The sequence below is a fragment of the Podarcis filfolensis genome, assembly GCF_964270895.1.
Source record: "Podarcis filfolensis genome assembly, chromosome: 3".
Taxonomy (NCBI): Eukaryota; Metazoa; Chordata; class Lepidosauria; order Squamata; family Lacertidae; genus Podarcis; species Podarcis filfolensis.
In genome coordinates this window covers 102,424,328-102,443,092 of record NC_139606.1, presented here as the reverse complement: position 1 = coordinate 102,443,092, position 18,765 = coordinate 102,424,328, and the positions used below count along the sequence as shown (strand labels likewise).

The 18,765-nt window shown below is 43.6% G+C and overlaps 1 protein-coding gene across 1 annotated transcript in view; it reads right to left on the bottom strand.

The window, feature by feature from the left end:
* The window catches only part of PRKCE (protein kinase C epsilon), a 305,337-nt gene that overhangs the window by 60,545 nt on the left and 226,027 nt on the right, over nt 1-18,765 (bottom strand). The window contains exon 10 of the mRNA XM_083605113.1: nt 18,130-18,303. Coding sequence (XP_083461239.1) covers nt 18,130-18,303 — 174 coding nt within the window. The remainder of the gene's footprint in view (nt 1-18,129; nt 18,304-18,765) is intronic.

Here is an 18,765-nt window from a genome sequence, read left to right as displayed (position 1 = left end):
AATTTATTATTTGTACCCCGCCCATCTGGCTGGGTTTCCCCAGCCACTCTGGGCGGCTTCCAACGAAGATGAAAAATACACTAAAATGTCACATATTAAAAACTTCCCTGAACAGGGCTGCCTTCAGATGTCTTCTGAATGTCAGGTAGATGTTTATCGCTTTGACATCTGATGGGAGGGCGTTCCACAGGGCGGGCGCCACTACCGAGAAGGCCCTCTGCCTGGTTCCCTGTAACTTGGCCTCTCGCAGTGAGGGAACCGCCAGAAGGCCCTCGGAGCTGGACCTCAGTGTCCGGGCAGAACGATGGGGGAGGAGACGCTCCTTCAGATATACTGGACCGAGGCCGTTTAGGGCTTTAAAGGTCAGCACCAACACTTTGAATTGTGCTCGGAAACGTACTGGGAGCCAACGTAGGTCTTTCAAGACTGGTGTTATATGGTCTCGGCGGCCGCTCCCAGTCACCAGTCTAGCTGCCGCATTCTGGATCTACAGTCTTTTTAACTGGAGGTGTTGGAAATTGAAATTGGGACCTTTGGCGCCCAAAATGTGCACTCTACCACTGAGCTATGCCCCTGCCCAAAATTAATGAAGTTACTTTGTACCAAGTCAGACCACAGATCTATCTAATACAATAATGTCTGCCTTGATTGCCAACATAACGCCGGGGTTTCATGCAGGGGTCTTCCCTTTCCTTACTTCCCTTTTTAGCATTAATAATGGTTAGTATAATGTTTGCATCGAGGTTACATTAAGCATAGTTAGAATCAAACTAGATTTCAAAACCAGAGCTGGAAGCTGCTTACCAAAAGTTAAATATAACCCTTGCTAAAGCATGGCTAAACTTCACTGATATTTTTTTCAATAATTTAATTTCCTGCTCCAAGGGGCCAATTGATTTTTAGGGAGAGAAGCAGCAGGCTGTTTGCATATCTCTAGAAAGGAAGCGTAAATTTGGTGGGGAAGCGGGAGGAGAATGAAGGAATCAATGTGGCACTTCCCAGCGTCAACAGACTGCAGAACAATGAGTGAAAAGCAACAAATCCTATATAACAAAATGATAGCCATGCCTATGCCATTCAAATCTAACATGTTTGCTGCAGAAACACACCACACTGTCCTGGATGTGATAATGAGGAGGTCTTCTATGTCTACCAGATCAACATTTCAAGTACCTAAGATTGAATTTGGCCCTCAGATGTCTAGAACAGAAAGGTCCTGTACTTTGATGTCCTATTTTTCAGGGAAATGAGGTCATTTTAGGTCTGAATGTTCTCAGAGTGTGTGTGTGTTTTTTTTTTACCAAATCCAGTTCTTAAATTAGATTTTTCAAACTGAAATCCTCTTTCTCCTTGTTTGATATTTCCCATGTGCCTGGACTGGACTGCAATATGTTTTTCCTGCAATGTGAATTCAGACCATGGGATGTTCCAACAAGTTTAGAAGGAGTTATATAACTCTCCTCTGTCTTCTAGGAGATTTAAAATTAGAATTAAAATATGATGGCAGAGGTCCTGGAACAGATTGAGGCTGACCTCTTGTGATTAAAAAAAAAAAGCAAGGTCTTGAAAAGTATATGTCCTGAGTTAGGGTTTGGGGTGATGCTGGTTCGTCTTTTAAGTACACACTGTTAATTGGGTTTATGCCAATTTCACTGCCTTATCATTACCCAAAGAATCCAAGGAACTAAAGTTAACTGCTTTGGTTTGCTATGGAGATTTCTTTTCAGTTAGAGATCTCTGCCCAACTTTCACAAAGTACCTGAGGGCAAGAGAAAAGCTGTTTAATGAGTTTAATCCTTTAGTGTTTGTAAACCTCATGATAAATAGAAGCTAAATTTTCGGTGCAGTTCTAAACTTGTTGATTATGGATAGTAGTCAACTAAAGTTTACCCAGAGTAATGCACACACCTACGCTCTATTAATTTCAGTGAGTCTACTCTTTGAATACTACCCATAAGGAGGGTAAAGGTTCTCTGCTCCTGTTCTGGAGGTTCCTCCTGGTACTCTTTAGTCTCTTGAATTTCAGAAATATACTTTTGAAAGAATAATATTTTTTGGAAATGACTATAGTTTCTTCACTTGAAGGTAGTGAATGTCTGAACCAGGCCAGAAAGAGAGGGGAAGTCCTGAAGAATATGTCTTTAGAACTATAGGCAGTCATGCTCTGGATATGATGTAAAAGCAAAAAGAATCATGCCTGCTATATGCAGGCAGAGACAAAGGAAAACGTCTTCTCTCAAGATCAAATGGAAATGTGTCTTGAAACAGCCATTCAGAACTCTTTCTCATAAGATTTTACTTCTAGCATTTAGAAGCCAGAGTAATTTTGGATTGGTTGGGAAAGGGTGATCAGGAATGGGTGGGAAGTTGGTTTGTCTTTTAACATTTTATTTGCGCCACACAGTCTCAGTGGAAATGCTCCTACCTCCCAAAGCTGGCTGCTCTTGTTGGTAGGGAAACGGTCACTGAAAACCATTGACGTGTGCAATTTTCTTCATGATTTGTGCAGTAGATCAAGGCTTCAGGATTCCCCTCACTATAGCCAATATTCTGACTGAAGCAGACTCCTCATGTGGAGGTGTTCTAAGCATGTACTTCACTATGTGCATACAGCCTATTGGCGCACGGCCTAAATGCACAATTGCAGCAAAGATGGCGGCTGAAATTGTAATGAGTGTTTGTGAACTCTCAAAGAGTGTAGGTAGCAAGTTCTAATTTGTTGCTGAAGAGTGCCCATTAAGAACAGAATAATAATAACAGATTTTCCTATGCACATGGAATCTTCTCCCTTCCTTTCCCTGCACTAGTACTGGGAATATACAAATATACAGCAGTGGCTGAGGCCTTAATATGGTTGCAGCATTTTCTCATTCTTGTTTCACAGCAACCCTTTCAATACACAGAGGTGGAAGAAGGCTGTATCACTGTATCTAAGTAGCTTGTCCACTTCTCCTCCCAAAAACAGAGTGCTACGGCTGCAATCCTTAAGTCAGCAACACAACAGATTTATATTAAACAGAGCTGTCTATAAAGACGCAGCCTGTCCATGCTCAGATAGTTTATGGTGCAACTGGAGCAAAAACTGACAAAAGGAAAAGCCCCAAGAAAGGGGTGCTTTAGAGCACACGGAGAATTGTGCAGGAGGAGAGGGTCAACCAGAAAGGAAACCAAAGATAAGCGCAATATATATTTGACATGAAATAGGCCTCTGTGTATTTTCTGAGGAATCATTATATCTGAGAGGAGCCACGACTGCTTTGCCTATATAAACAAAAGTTCTGCAGAGCAGCTAACCAGTTCATAAATTAGCTGTTGCAGCTACACACAAGACATGCCTAGATCAGTCTATCTGCTCTCACACATGGAGATCTTAAAGCAGGTGGTGTTAAAACTCTGCTGAGAATACTGGTTGGGATTCCCTATATCCCAAGAGCCTGGAACATTCGCTATAAACCTTTAAAGGCCTGTGGCAGAAGCAAGGAGGGAAGATGGAAAAGATAATCTATAAGCTTCATGTCTGCTCAGAATTTACCATAGCTATCGGCTACCTCCAAGATAAAGAGGCAGTGTGTCTCTGAAAAACAATTCCCAGGGCTGTTGCACTTGTCCCACTTATGTGAGCATCTCATATGGTCTGATCCACAGTGCTCTTCCTATTATGAGCGCCACACCCCACAGTCGCCTTTGACTGGATTTAACCGTCCAGGGGTCCTTTACCTTTTACCTTTACCACCCACCCCCTTGCACCCTAAAAGAATGGTATTTCTATATGGTTTTCTGGCTCTGTTTGCAGTTTCGTTTTCAGTACAGCCCTTGGGGCAAGGTATTTTATGCTCTGGATCTTGCTTTAACCCTCACACCCCACTTCTGTTTCCCTGAAGTCTTGCCCTTGTGCCCTGGGCATGCTCCCTGCCCAACAATCTTGTGCTTAGTGAAAAGGTCTGAAGTACTGTATTTAACTGAACGTCCCCTTAATACATGAAAGCGGAAGGGGGGTGTGCCTCTGGCACACAGCTAACGCCCCGAACTTTTAGCAAAGAGGGTATCTTGGTTACTTGTAAGCAAATGAGTGGGGAACCGTCAGAAAAGGTGTTGTTGTTTTGGACAAAAAAGAAGAAAGGGGGGAAAAATACTAACCCTTCCATTGTATGGAGATAATATCTAGGGAAAACTTTTTGTTTTGTTCTTTCTAGTGCTTTAGATTTCTTTATTCAAATATAACAGAGAAGTTTCCCCATCCTTTCTACTAAGACACAGTGTTCTCTCTTCTGTCTGGGAAACAGTTTGACTTTTTAACGCCACTTGCCTTTCGTGTTACTTTAAATAACAAAAACAGAACCGGCAAATCCTTGCGTATCCCTTGACTCCTCCAAGCAGATGCTTCCATACTTGCCCCCAAGAATGTAAACAAGCTGAGAAGCGCAGCAAGGATAATGGATAAAACATGGGGCTTTCTTTGGGCCAGACCAGCAACAGCTCCAATTTGCTATCGTGCTTGTAGGTGGGGGCCCAGTTAACTAGGAACGTCTGCAAAGCCAGTGTGTGCTGCTACATTATGGCACAAGGGGGGACTGCCCCACCAACCTCAGCCTGGCCTCAGCCAGTCTCCCACCTCCCTATATTCCTACTTGCAACCGGTCCAGAGGGTGGTACCAGCTTCACTCCTTCTTGACCTCAGTGTTGCCTTTGAGGAACTCAGCAGAGAGAAGAAAGGGCACACAGATAGAATGCACTGGCTTTGCTTGACTTCAGTCCTGGTTCTGCCTACAATGTTTGAGCTCCTGGCCTTCCATTCTACCAATGGGCACCAACCACCACTATGTAATGCGCATCAATGACCCATGTATACAGATTCTACTAGTGTGATGTCCATGGAGCACCCAGATATGCACACTGCCTGGTCTGCCCTCCTACCCTAAGCTAGCCTGCTGCCTCAGGAGTGATGGGAGTCCTTTGGCCAGGCTCCACCGACAAAACCACCAATGTGGCAAATTTCTACACATCAGCATGCTTGACTAGGAACTGGGTGACTAAAGCTCCCAACCAACCAAACTAGCACTCAAAAACTCCTTCTAATGTGATTGTGAACATGCGGCCATGCACACCCACCCACCCACCCTAGTTTTTTGTCGTGCTGTTAATCCCAAACAGTCTTTTGCGTGTGAACTGTAAAATCGTATTTGTTTGACTGTGCTCTAGTGGCTGATTGGAAATCTTAACAATAAAGATTGATTGCTTTGAACACCTATATCTTAAAAGAGTGCTGCGTACCTCAAAAGCTCATACACAGTCTTGTGGCTCAGTTGGTAGAGCATGAGACTCTTAATCTCAGGGTGATGGGTTTGAGACCCACGTTGGGCAAAAGAATCATGCATTGTTGGGGGCCGGACTAGATGACCCTTGTGGTCCTTTCCATCTCTACTATTCTATGATTCTGTTACTGTTCTAATATAAGTTATTGCTTTATTTTGGAAGGGGTGAGGTATCTGGTGGCTCTGCAAAAACAAACAAAAACAGCTCATACTCAATATGCCAGTAAATTAATTGTGATATGTCATGTGTGTATGAATTCAACAATGCTTAGTTTGTTGACTTCTAGTCTGTTAATGTAGTTAATATTGTTTTGTGGAATTTTTAGATGTTTTGTTAATAGTGTTTTATAGAATGCGGTTGTTTCACTGGTGATTTGTTAATTATTCTATATGATTTATGTTGCATCTGTGATGTTCTATTAAGTTATTGATATTTATCGTTTGTGAGCTGCTTTGTGATTCATGTGAGTGAAAAGCAGCATAGAAATATAATAATAATATGGTTTCTTCTGTCCCTTAAGAAGACACTATAGGTGCATTAGGTATATGTTCCTGTGCAATAAATGGTCTTGCCAGATTGTGCACTGAGAGTTTCGCTGTAAGGATTATCACTGCAAATAAGACAGGCTGGCAAAAGAAAGGGGAATGCACTTGGATTTGAGGTTTCTTGCAAGCCTTTTTTGAAAAAAAAACTGTATTATCATTGTAAATAGAGTTACAAGGGCAACGGAAAACAATACGCAGATATAGTGTTACTCACATGGTTGAGTTCCCCCATTAGCCTTGGGGATATATGGATTACACCACTTTGTTTTTTTCCCCTATATTTAACAATACGTTAACCTAAACAATAAGGATGGCAATTAATCTCCTTGGGCACATCACCAGAAACAATTCTTTTTCTGCTTTTCCCACAGATGGATCATTTCAGGTTGGGCGTTTTTGCAGAAATTGAGTGGTTTTGCTTAATGAAATCATCCCAAGTTCAGATCCTTAAGAAAAGCTCCAGGCCAAAACTAGTTTAGAAATCTCATACAAACATCACTTGCCTGTTCCTCCAGCCCTGTTCCGAGTAACGTATGAAACACATCCCAACCTCACAACGCAACACTAAGTATTTAGCTGTAATACCAATGAATAAATCTTTCTATCCCTTGCAAAGTGCAGGAGTGGGAATTGACACTCATGATTAAACAAAACAAAACAAAACACTCCAGGGCAGACACAGGCTGATTGCAAAGACAAATGGGGTTGTTTCACCTGAGTCCCAGAGCTATAAGTGTAAATGTAATGTTAAACAGCACAACAAGACAGCGTTAATCAAATCGCCAAGACTGCCATCTCTACACCCAGATCTGCTTTGCCAACACCAACACTTGCTGCTTCTGGCACTTGGAAAAGGTGCCATGATGGTATATCTTAGTAGTTAAGAGCAGAAGCTAAGATCTGCAAGTGGCCCTGGTTCAAATCTGATGTGGGTTCCATATGTGCCTGATGGCCTACCACAAGGCTGGGATTCACAAATGGGTAAAGGTAAAGGTACCCCTGACCGTCAGGTCCAGTCACAGACGACTCTGGGGTCGCGCGCTCATCTTGCTCTATAGGCCGAGGGAGCCGGTGTTTGTCCACAGACATGTGGCCAGCAAGACTAAGCCACTTCTGACAAACCAGAGCAGTGCACAGAAACGCCGTTTACCTTCCCACCGGAGCGGTACCTATTTATCTACTTGCACTTTGATGGGTTTTCGAACCGCTAGGTTGGCAGGAGCTGGGACCGATCAATGGGAGCTCACCCTGTCGCAGGGATATGAACCGCCAACCTTCTGATTGGGAAGCCCTAGGCTCCGTGGTTTAGACCACAGCGCCACCTGCGTCACAAATGAATACATGTGTGCAAAAGTAAACTGTGGTTTTAAAAAAATACATCCAGTGCAGCTGTGAATGGAGGGGAGGCCTTTTTGGTTGTGACCTCCTGCCCATGGAATGCTCTCCTCTGATTGACTTATCTGGCGCTCTCTTTTCAGCACCACACAAATATATTGTTTATTATTCTCTCAGGCTTTTAGATCATAAGAAAACCTCTTAAGCCAGGGCTGGTCAGGAGGTAGACTGACATTGACAGGGAGACCTTTGGGCGATTTGTAGTACATAAGCAAAGTTTCCTCACCCCCAGCTGTTCAACAGTAGCAACAACAACACAATCTCCTCTTCCTCCTCTAAATTACATAACTGAAATGAAGGAAGTTTGGCATAAATAGGAGCAGATTTGCATGGGGAAGGGCTGCGAGCTCAGCTCAGTTCTGGTTCTCAAAACAAACCCCCTGTTCAGCAGTGCTCAGAGGCACCATGGACGGTATCCAACTAAGCAGTTACGCTAACTCAAGAAGTTTTAACATCCACATCCTCTCCTCTCCCCTCATGTACCCCATAAATTTACTCCAGAAGGTTGGGGGACAGACTTAGGGATTTCACAGAGGGGCACACAGGGAAAGGAAAGTGTGGAGCAGCTAAAACTCCTTGCACTAGCAGAACATGTGAAAAGGACTTAGGGGTCTCAGTAGACCACAAGCTTTAAATAAGTCCACAGTGCGATGCAGAAGCAAAAGAAAAGGCTCATGCTCTTCTAGGCTGCATCAACAGACACTTCCTTTGTGCACAGAACAAGGGAAGTCACAGTACCACTCTCTTACGCCTTGTCAAACTACACCTGGAATGATGTGTCAAGTTCTGGGTGCTGCAATTTAAGGATATTGACAAGCTAGAACATGCACAGAGCCACCAAGATGTTCACCAAGCCTTATGAGGAGCAGTTGAGGGAGTTGGTTGTGTTTAGCCTGGATAAGAGGAGATTGAGAGGAGATGAGATAGCCAACTTCAAGTATCTAAAGGGCTGTCACACGGAGGATGCAGCAAGCTTGTTTTCTCCTGCTCCGGGGGTTAAGACTCAAACCAGTGGCTTCAAGTTATAAGAAAGGAGATTCCAACTAAACATCAGGAAGAACATTCTAATGGTAAAATCTGTTTGAGAGTGGAACGGACTTCCTCAGAAGGTGGTGGACTCTCGTTCCTTGGAGGTTTTCAAGCAGAGAATAGAGAGCCGTCTGCCATGGATACTTTAGTTGAGATTCTTGCACTGCAGAGTTTGGACTAGATGATCCTCAGCATCCCTTCCAACACTACAATACTATGGAAATTGTCCCATGTTGTTTAATTTTAAATGCATGTCTTTTGCAATTGGTGGATCTCAGGGTTCAATTAAAATACAAAATTGATCCTGCAAACCTGAAGTTTCCAGGTCCACTCTTGTGTTACAACAAACATACATATCCATTTTTCTCCCTGTTTCACGATGCCTATATGCTACCTGTAGGATTCATGTCCTGCTGGTTGGCTCCCCATCAGCAGCTGGTTGGCCACTGTGGGAAACAGGATGCTGGCCTTTGGTCTGATAAAGCAATGCTCTCAGGAACATAGCAAGTGCAGTAAACTGAATCAGCCCATTCATCCCTCTAGCTCAGTAATGTCTACACTGACATTCCCAGTCCTACCTGGAGATGCCAGAGATTGAACCTGAGACCTTCTCCATGGAAAGAAGACGCTCTGCCATTGAGCTACAGCCCTTCCTACATACCAGACTCTAGCTCTAGATGAACCTCTAGGTCATAGTGTGATGTGATGGCCAGGCCTAAAGGGCAAAGACCCTACCTTGTTCCATGTGCCCAAAAGGGAGCCCTCATAGCTCTGTGCTTATGCTAAGCCAGGGGTCAGCAAACTTTTTCAGCAGGGGGCCGGTCTACTGTCCCTCAGACCTTGTGAGGGGCCGGACTACATTTTTTTTTGGGGGGGGAATGAATTCCTATGCCCCACAAATAACCCAGAGATGCATTTTAAATAAAAGCACACATTCTACTCATGTAAAAACACCAGGCAGGCCCCACAAATAACACAGAAATGCATTTTAATTAAAAGGACACATTCTACTCATGTAAAAACATGCTGATTCCCGGACCGTCTGTGGGCCGGATTTAGAAGGCGATTGGGCCGGATTCGGCACCCGGGCCTTAGTTTGCCTACCCATGTGCTAAGCAATGCAAAGTGTAAGGAAGCCATATATTGCAGACTGAAGCAGCATCTCTCTCTTGTTGCTTGGGTTTAATTTATTTGCCTTAGTAGGTCTCCAGTTCAATGGATAATTATATATTTTTTTATTTTTGGTGAAACGTTCCCGTCTGGTCAGCTGGAGACATTGATAATTCTCCACAAAAAAACTTAGCCCCCGTTCTGTAAGGTCTCCACCTTAGGAGCTGAAGCCTGGAGAATGGCACTAGTAGAAAAGAAGAGCAGGAATCATATCCTTAATCCTACATTATAATCACAAAGAAAGGGTTTTGTTCAGGACTTAGCCTAAATGGTGATCAAATGACCGGTCTGGTGAAATCTGTGCGATTTGCAATGGATTGCATCGTCAAGGGGTTACATTTCATAGATTGTTTTCAAACAGGGAAGGTTGGCAATAGAACAAAGTTACTACTTAGCAGTGGTGGGGGAAGTAAAAGTTCAATGTCCCAAACTATTCAGTGGAAACTCTGGGTCTGAACTGATTGTATGAAGAAGCTGGACTGGGGGTGTGTGTGTGTCTTGTTTTTGTTTGTTACCATGGAATGTATCTTTGTGTTTTTATACTGTAAACCAACCTGTGATGAAGGGTGGAATAGAAAGTTGACAAACAAATGACCAAACCAAACCAATGGTAAGTGAATGCAGGGTATGGATCACAGAAATAGGGAGATAACTTAACAATTCTTTGCATATTATTATTACTACTACTCTATCCACTGCAAGGGGTGCTGAAGAAAGGTAGGGAGAAGAGACATTAAACTCTGACACTCCCAGTCTCTAGGAGTATCAATCATCTGTATGTCCATAATTAATGATGGATAACATATCCTCACACCAAGATTCACTCAGAGTCAAACACATTATAACAGCAAGTTAGATGTGGTATGTGCAATCAAATCTGTTTTCTTTAAAAACAACAACACAGTTATCATCCCCTTCACTCATCCAATGATTGATCTCATGAGTAGGGTGGAATCAGTGGCGTAGCGTGGGTTGTCAGCACCCAGGGCAAGGCAAGTAATTTGTGCCCCCTAACCCATGGATTTGCGCCCCCTAACCCGTGGATTTGCGCCCCCTAACCCGTGGATTTGCGCCCCCTAACCCTAACCCCCAGATGTTGCGCCCGGTGCGGCCAGCCCCCCCTGCACCCCCCACGCTACGCCACTGGGTGGAATTATTTTGCATTCTAGTTAGGAGGCTAGGCTCCACCCACTCCAACACTGTGCCTACATTAAACTGGTTTTGTTTTTACTTCTGCTGCTGCCAAGAGTAAGGGGAGGGATAAAAATTACTTGGGGAGTCCCCGAAATCAGGGACCATTTAGACCAGCCCCACTTGGACATAGCACTTACTTTTATGTATTGCATCAATATCAGTCTAGCTTCAAAAGAACCTACAGAGAATGAGCTCAGATTGCTCACTGACATCTTGAGCTCTCCACCACTCTGCCTTAATGATCAGATGCCTATGATTGCTGTGTATTTTCCGGGGAGAGTAAATCCAGTTAACACTGCTGAGAACAATGGAGCTTCAGTGAGCTAACAGGGCTTTAATAATTTTCCAAGGACAGCTCGGAATGACAGTGCAGCATATCAGCAAGCTTCCCTCTCACTCTCTCAAAATCAGGTCAGCAATCTGGACACAACGGGGGCTTCTGTCTGCAGGACAATAGGAACGTTCAACATTTACTCAACTTTGCCATACTGCTTAGGAAAGTTCCCAAACTCCTGAGCTACCACAACTTCATTTGCAGGGCTGTTCTGTTTGCTTCTGAAATGCACAAACTCATAAAAGTTCACAGTGTGGTGGTCCAATGTCTTTCTTCCTTTAATTATTACAGGCAGGAAGGCTTTTTTATTTTTTAGAAAGCCAATTCATCAAGCTCCCTGCCATGACACCCATACTTCCAGAAATTAGGCCAACACAGACAGCAAAAAGAAGCCCGTGAACCCTAACCCAAAACTGTTTTGACAAGCTGCCTAAAAATATACAGGGAGGCAGCCTGTTCCACATCCAGGGCCGGCGCAGCCATGAGGCAAGGTGAGATGACAGCCTCAAGTGGCAGGATCCACAGCGGCGGCAGGTTACTACTGCAATGCGCTCTACATGGGGCTGCCTTTGAAGGTGACTTGGAAACTGCAATTAATCTAGAATGCGGCAGCTAGACTGGTGATTGGGAGTGGCTGCCGGGACCATATAACACCAGTCCTGAAAGATCTTCATTGGCTCCCAGTACATTTCCAAGCACAATTCAAAGTGTTGGTGCTGACCTTTAAAGCCCTAAACGGCCTCGGTCCTGTATACCTGAAGGAGCGTCTCCACCCGCATCGTTCTACCTGGACATTGAGGTCCAGCGCCAAGGGCCTTCTGGTGGTTCCCCTCACTGCAAGAAGTGAGGTTACAGGGAACCAGGCAGAGGGCCTTCTCGGTAGTGGCGCCTGCCCTGTGGAACACCCTCTCAGCAGATGTCAAGGCAATAAACAATTATTTTACTTTTAAAAGACTACTGAAGGCGGCCCTGTTTAGGGAAGTTTTTCAATATTCGGTCGGAAGCCGCCCAGCCTGGGGTATAATAATAATAATAATAATAATAATAATAATAATAATAATAATAATTATTATTATTATTATTATTATTATTATTATTCCACCTCCAAGAAATGCATTGCTGCTGCCATGGTGGCAGTGATGTGCTCCCTGGAGGCTAAATTTACTACCTGCTTGGCAGGCTCCACCCCCACCCCTCACCCCCCCTGCATCCCACCTCTAGAGTGGCCTTATGGTGAACAAGAGGTGCTGCTGGTTTCCTCCTCCCACCACCACACACCCAGGGAGGAAATAGGGGGGGCTGCCCTCTTAGATCTCCTGGGCTCTGCACTTGCCTTAGCAAAGAGAAAAGTGCGACAGAGGAGAATATTTCTATAGCAATCTGAAATCTGAAATTTAGTACACATCGAAGAGCCCCTGATCACTAGAAAAATTTGAACGGGAGGATTACAGTGGTACCTCGGGTTAAGCACCGTATGTTCGCTCTATAGGACGCACCCGACCATAGGACGCACCTTGTTTTAGAGGGGGAGAACAAGGGGAAAAAAATCTCCCCCTCTCTGCTCAGCGGCCCTTCAGCGAAGCGGCAGGAGAAACAGAGCCCCTTCCGTTTCTCCTCCCGCTTCGCTGAAGGGGCGCTGCGCAGCTCTCCCTCTCTGCTGAGGCCAGGAGAGTCTTGCTCTCACGGTTTCAGCAAAAGGAACCCGAAGCCTTTGGAGCGCAGCGCAAGGTCCCGCTGTGCTCCAAAGGCTTCAGGGACAGCCACCTGAAGCCTTTGGAGCGCAGCGGGAACTCGCGCTGCGCTCCAAAGGCTTCGGGTTCCTTTCGCTGAAGCCAGGAGAGTTGAAATTACTAGTTTTATAAGGATTATAGTGGCACCAGCATGTCATGCATTGTATGCACTGAGTGAAAGATGCGCGGCTCCTCATTGCCATGCATCGTTCAGTATTTTATCATATTTTGTATATTAGGAAAAGTTTGGTGGGTATTTTTAAATCAAAGTGTATTTGCGGGTCTAATTAGATATCTCACGAAAAAACCACACCAAAAAACGCTTTCATACCAACATCTGGCAATCACAAATGGCCTCCACTGGGGTGCAGAATATGAAATATGACCCTCGCAAACTTCTAACGTGACACGCAGCAGTAATATTGGACAATGTAAATGCACCTTAAGTAGATTACACTCATCCCGCAGAATCTGCACAACAGGTTTAGCTGCTTAGCAACCCACACAGAAGACGATCAACTAAAATGAATTACAAACCATTGATTAGGCCCAGACAAATATAAGACTGACCAGCCACAGTCAGGTTAATTGGCACTCTAAATCACAAATGACACGTTTTGCCCCTCAAGGCACTATTATGAGAGAAATTTAGACTGCTGTCCACAAATCAGTTACTGGAAAGTTGCCAGGGCATATTTTGTCAATGGGATCTGCAAATGACAACTCCAGAGACATTTATTCTTCTTCTTTTGCTCAATAAAAGCAAGGGAAATTAAATAACTATTTTATCGTGATTGTGGAAGAGACTAGTGCACATATTCGTCTTTCCTTTAAAAAAGTCCACAAGCACTGGATCTGCCTTGGGCGCCCAGCTGGCTAGCAGGGAGCTATAAGCTGCCGTTTAACATTTCCCAGAATGCCTCAGAGCATCCAATGTTGCATCGTTCTAGGGATGGACAACCCTTGGGCCTCCAGACATTGTTGGACTCCAGCTTCCTTAAGTCCCCAAAGTGCATGGCCAACAGTCAGGGATGCTGCTTCCTACCTGACAGACAATAAGATTTCAGGACTGCTGAAAGTGACTCAAGAGAGGTCAACACACACTTGTTCCTCTAGTCCCACTGTTGCCTCTGTTCAAACAGGTTTGGCTGGTTTTCAGGAAAGCGCCTATAATGGATAGCGATTCCCGCCCCCCCCCCCATATGAGCTTTAAAGAAAAAGTGCATATCTCTCCCTGGAAGCATGGTGGCACAAAATGTGCATCCTTGTTGTTGTTTAGTTGTGTCTGACTCTTCGTGACCCCATGGACCAGAGCACGCCAGGCACTCCTGTCTTCCACTGCCTCCCGCAGTTTGGTCAAACTCATGCTGGTAGCTTCGAGAACACTGTCCAACCATCTCATCCTCTGTCGTCCCCTTCTCCTGGTGCCCTCCATCTTTCCCAACATCAGGGTCTTTTCCAGGGAGTCTTCTCTTCTCATGAGGTGGCCAAAGTATTGGAGTCTCAGCTTCCAGTGAGCACTCAAGGCTGATTTCCTTCAGAATGCAGAGGACTGATCTTCTTGCAGTCCATGGGACTCTCAAGAGTCTCCTCCAGCACCATAATTCAAAAGCATCAATTCTTTGGCATCCTTAGACTCGTAGAAATGTAGAGCTGGAAGGTACTTTGAGGATCATCCAAGCCCCTGCAATATAGGAAGACGCAGCTGCCCCATATGGGGATCGAAGCTGCAACCTTGGTGTTATCAGGACCACGCTCTAACCAACGAAGCTACTCAGCAATTAGTTCATTGGCTATCCAAGCCAAAGTATCTCAGAGTCTCAAGTCCCAATCTGCAGAAAGAGGGCTAATACTGCACAATAATGCCTGCAATAAAGATGTCTGAAGCCCTATAAACCCTGATAAAGCTCTATAAAAATATGAAGTTATGGTTGTTAATTCTACATGGGGGATCTCGCCATTGCGAGGACAGATGAAACAAAGCTGTGGATTAAGGGAAGGTTTAAATGCTCTGATTAGGGTTCCCCTTCACCCTCACAGCTTAGAAATGCAACTTCACTAAACTTAACCAAGCACTGGATTATTTGCATGCTTTTGTGACATTCTTTTGCCTGCAATCCAGAAGGCAGATTTCATACCAGAAATCCTAAACGGGAAGCCTACATTGGAAAAGAAAGAAAAAGAATTGCATTGGTTGGTTTTCAGTGCTAACAGGACGCAGAAAGAACTCATTTTACAAGAGCTGATTTGGTGAATATATAAAGGATATCGATGGCATAATGTTTTCCGTCTCAAGGAGTATTTCTTGCAGTTGGCAGCATGAGAGCTGACGCTGGTAGTTACAAGAAACTTCTCTTTCTTAAGTCTGCAACTGTGACATTGACTTTAACTGTTGAATTTATACTGTTCTTTTCTCATTTGGTTTTACTTGTTTTACAAGTGTTCTGGTTTTTTTCTGGGTTTTTTTTAAGATGGTGCATGATGTTATTGTAACCTGCCCTGGGACCTTGTAGTGAATGGTATGGGGTGAGAAATCTTATAAACAAGCTAAGAGCTGCTATAACTTATGTCAAGGCATACATAATACATGCAAATATGCACTTTGCCACCGAGAGACATCTCATCTGTATTGGAATTGGAATTGTTATCACACGTGAAGTTGCTTTAGGTTGTTTTTACATATGGAGTTATTTTTTCATTGTTGATACTTTTACTGTGAAATTGCTTTGAGGTATTTTATGGGAAGAGACTCATAAATGGCTTCAAATAAATAAACAAATGTGTGCTATGTAAAAGCAGCAAGATCTGCCTGTGTTTGTCCTTTTGAATAGTTTAAAAGAGAATTCAAAATCGATTACTACTCCTTCTGCATGTATGAAGTTATGTAACCACCTCATTTCCTTCAGAGAGACAGAACCAAAGTAATTGGGGGTTTTTTTTTGGGGGGGGGAGTTGGTTTTTCCCTTTCTTTTTGTATCTTCAGTGCCACCTCCTGGCACTTTAAAGGCAACACAGGACATATATTTTAAAAGTCCTTTTAAGAAACCAACACTGCTCATTACAATGGAGGTTGCACAAGAGAATTGGTTTGGAGGACTACATAATCATTGACTTTAAAAAAATCATCTATTTGGCAAAGCGGCATTATAGTTTTTTGTTTTGGTTTTTAAAACATGCTTAGCATAATGTAAAATAAAGGAAACAAATCCCATTTAAATGTTCACATACAGAAAAGAGAGTGCCACTTTCTACAAAAGGCGTCTTGGCACCAATGACCAGAATGTTTGGAATGAATGAATCCGTTCATCCACTGAATTCAAGCTATAAGAAAGGAGATTCCAAGTAAAAATACAGAAGAATTTTCTGGTGGTAAGAGCTGTTCAACAGTGGGAGGGATTCCCTCAGAAAGTGGCGGACTCTCCTTCTTTGGTGGTTTTTAAGCAGAGGTTGGATGGCCATCTGTCATGGATGCTTTAGTTGAGATTCCTGCCTTGCAAAAGGTTGCAGTAGATGAGCCTCAGAGTCTCTTTCAACTGTACAATTCTGTGATGCTACGATTTCTAACCCCCTGCACTTCCACATTTGCTCATTCATAGATCTATTCTATCCCATTTGCACATTAATCTGTGATTTTCTTAACCTAAGTCTGCACAAGTATTCACAATGAAAAATGCTATGAAGATACAGTAGTACCTCGGGTTAAGAACTTAATTCGTTCTGGAGGTCTGTTCTTAACCTGAAACTGTTCTTAACCTGAGATACCACTTTAGCTAATGGGGCCTCCCGCTGCCACCGCACAATTTCTGTTCTCATCCTGAAGCAAAGTTCTTAACCCGAGGTACTATTTCTGGGTTAGCGGAGTCTAACCTGAAGCGTCTGTAACCAGAGGTACCACTGTACTTCTGTAAAATGTGTTTTGCCTCAAAACACGGATTATCCAATCCCCCAAGCATCTTACTATAAGGTATTTCAAGAGAATATGCATTCCACCAAGACTGCATTCTCAAATAATCAGCCTCCCCTTCAAAGGTCTATCTCCAAAGGTAGCTAGATTACAATTTCCTTCATCCCTGACCATTGGCCATGCTTGCTGGGGCTGATGGGAGTTGGAGTCAAGCAAAACATCTGCGAGGTTCCCCATCACTGCTTTAAGTGAAGGAAATGCCCAACTGTCCCTTGCAAAATTTTACATGGTTGAATTTCTCTTCCCACCCCCAGCAAAAAATAATTAAAAAAATCATCATAATCCAATAAAACGTAGTCATGACTAAGTCACCATTAAATCACTGGGGCTTCAAGCCAGTCACAATTACTGTATTTTTCAATGTATAAGACTATATTTTTTCCTAAATATACATGGATAGTGCATAGCGCATTTTCTTAATTTTGAGTCCCAAAAAATAGGGGGCGTGTTATACACGGAAAAATTCGGTGAATCTTATTTTGTTGTCCTCAATTGGATTTAGCAAAATATATCTGGATTGCCCCCAACATTTTAAATCTTCCTTCCTGCCATTTAAATGGGATATTATTTAAATATTTGAGAGCACAGATCTCTAGAGAAGGAAGAATCTGGATATTTCCACTCCATGTCACTTTCAAACGTTATTAGCCATAATTCCATTCTAGTTTCACATTCCTCTCATATGCCATATTAGAGTACATATTTAAATCTGTTCGATTCTCTCAAAAATGTATATTTAAATGTGTATTTTGATAAATTTAAACTGCAACCCGAGAAATCCAACGGATAGCTGTTCCAACCGACCTGTTAGCCTGAGTGGTGCAGATCAGGTCATTTTGCAGAGAAATCCACAGAGATCAAATTCCTCACGCATCCCTATAAAAGCGCTACTTAATCATCTTTCATCATAAACAGGAGCCAGTTGCTTCAATTTGTTTTCATATGCTGTTCGGTTTAAACTATTTCTTTTTTTTCTCCCCTGAACAAAGCATCCCATTTCAAATGCATTGCCCTTTGAGCTGCAAACATACTATTTCAGGGGTCAGCAAATTTTTTCAGCAGGGGGCCGGTCCACTTTCCCTCAGACCTTGTGGGGGGCCGGACTATATTTTTTGGGGGGGGGGGATGAATGAATTCCTATGCCCCACAAATAACCCAGAGATGCATTTTAAATAAAAGGACACATTGTACTCATGTAAAAACTCGCTGATTCCTGGTCCATCCGCAGGCCAGATTGAGAAGGGCCTTAGTTTGCCTATCCATGTACTATTCTTTCTTTTATCTAACCGTTCACAGAATCACTTTGCTAGGTACAAATTCATTCTGTTGCAGCCAAGAAGGGGTTCTGGCTTACAGCGCCATGTGTTTCGGCTGCACTTTTCATGAACTGCCACACAGGCCAGATTCCGCAGAGGTTTGGTTCCTCAAGTCTGGTGATAGATTTATGGAACCTACCTTGGTCTGGAAGCAGCAGTAGAGCTGTGTTAAGTAAGGATGCTTCCGTGCTAACGCCAGAATCCGTTTTTCTGTCATTGTACAGTCGACATCATCATCTTGTAGGATGACATCTTTCTTTAAGACTTTCACGGCGTATACTTCATCTTTGCCTTTTAGCTCGGCTAGCATGACCTGCAACAAAGAGGCAACTGCACTTTTACACACGGCAAAGAGCAAGTAGTTCACATACTAAACTAGCTAAAAAGAGAAATTAAATGGAAGTTTTGCACTAGTGGAAGCCAGCACAACAATCCCCGTTAGCGCAATGGGAATCCCTGCTCCCCACAAATCGGCTCCAGAGAGTTGGGGAAACTCCCGGAATATCGTGTGAGGATAAGAGATGAGCGATCGTTCCATTTGGCAAGGAAAGGTGCTTCCGCTGACAAAAGGATCTCTTTAGTGCCACACTGAATAAAACTCACTGAATGGAGAGGCACACACAGCAGACAATCTTGATGCAAAATGCCTATTCCCACAGTATCTGAAAGACCACTTCCTTCCCTACAGACCTTCTCAAACATTAAGCTCAGCAGAGGGAACCATTTTGGTAGTTTCACCACCCTCAGAAGTTCAGGGGGTGGCAATCCAGGAGAA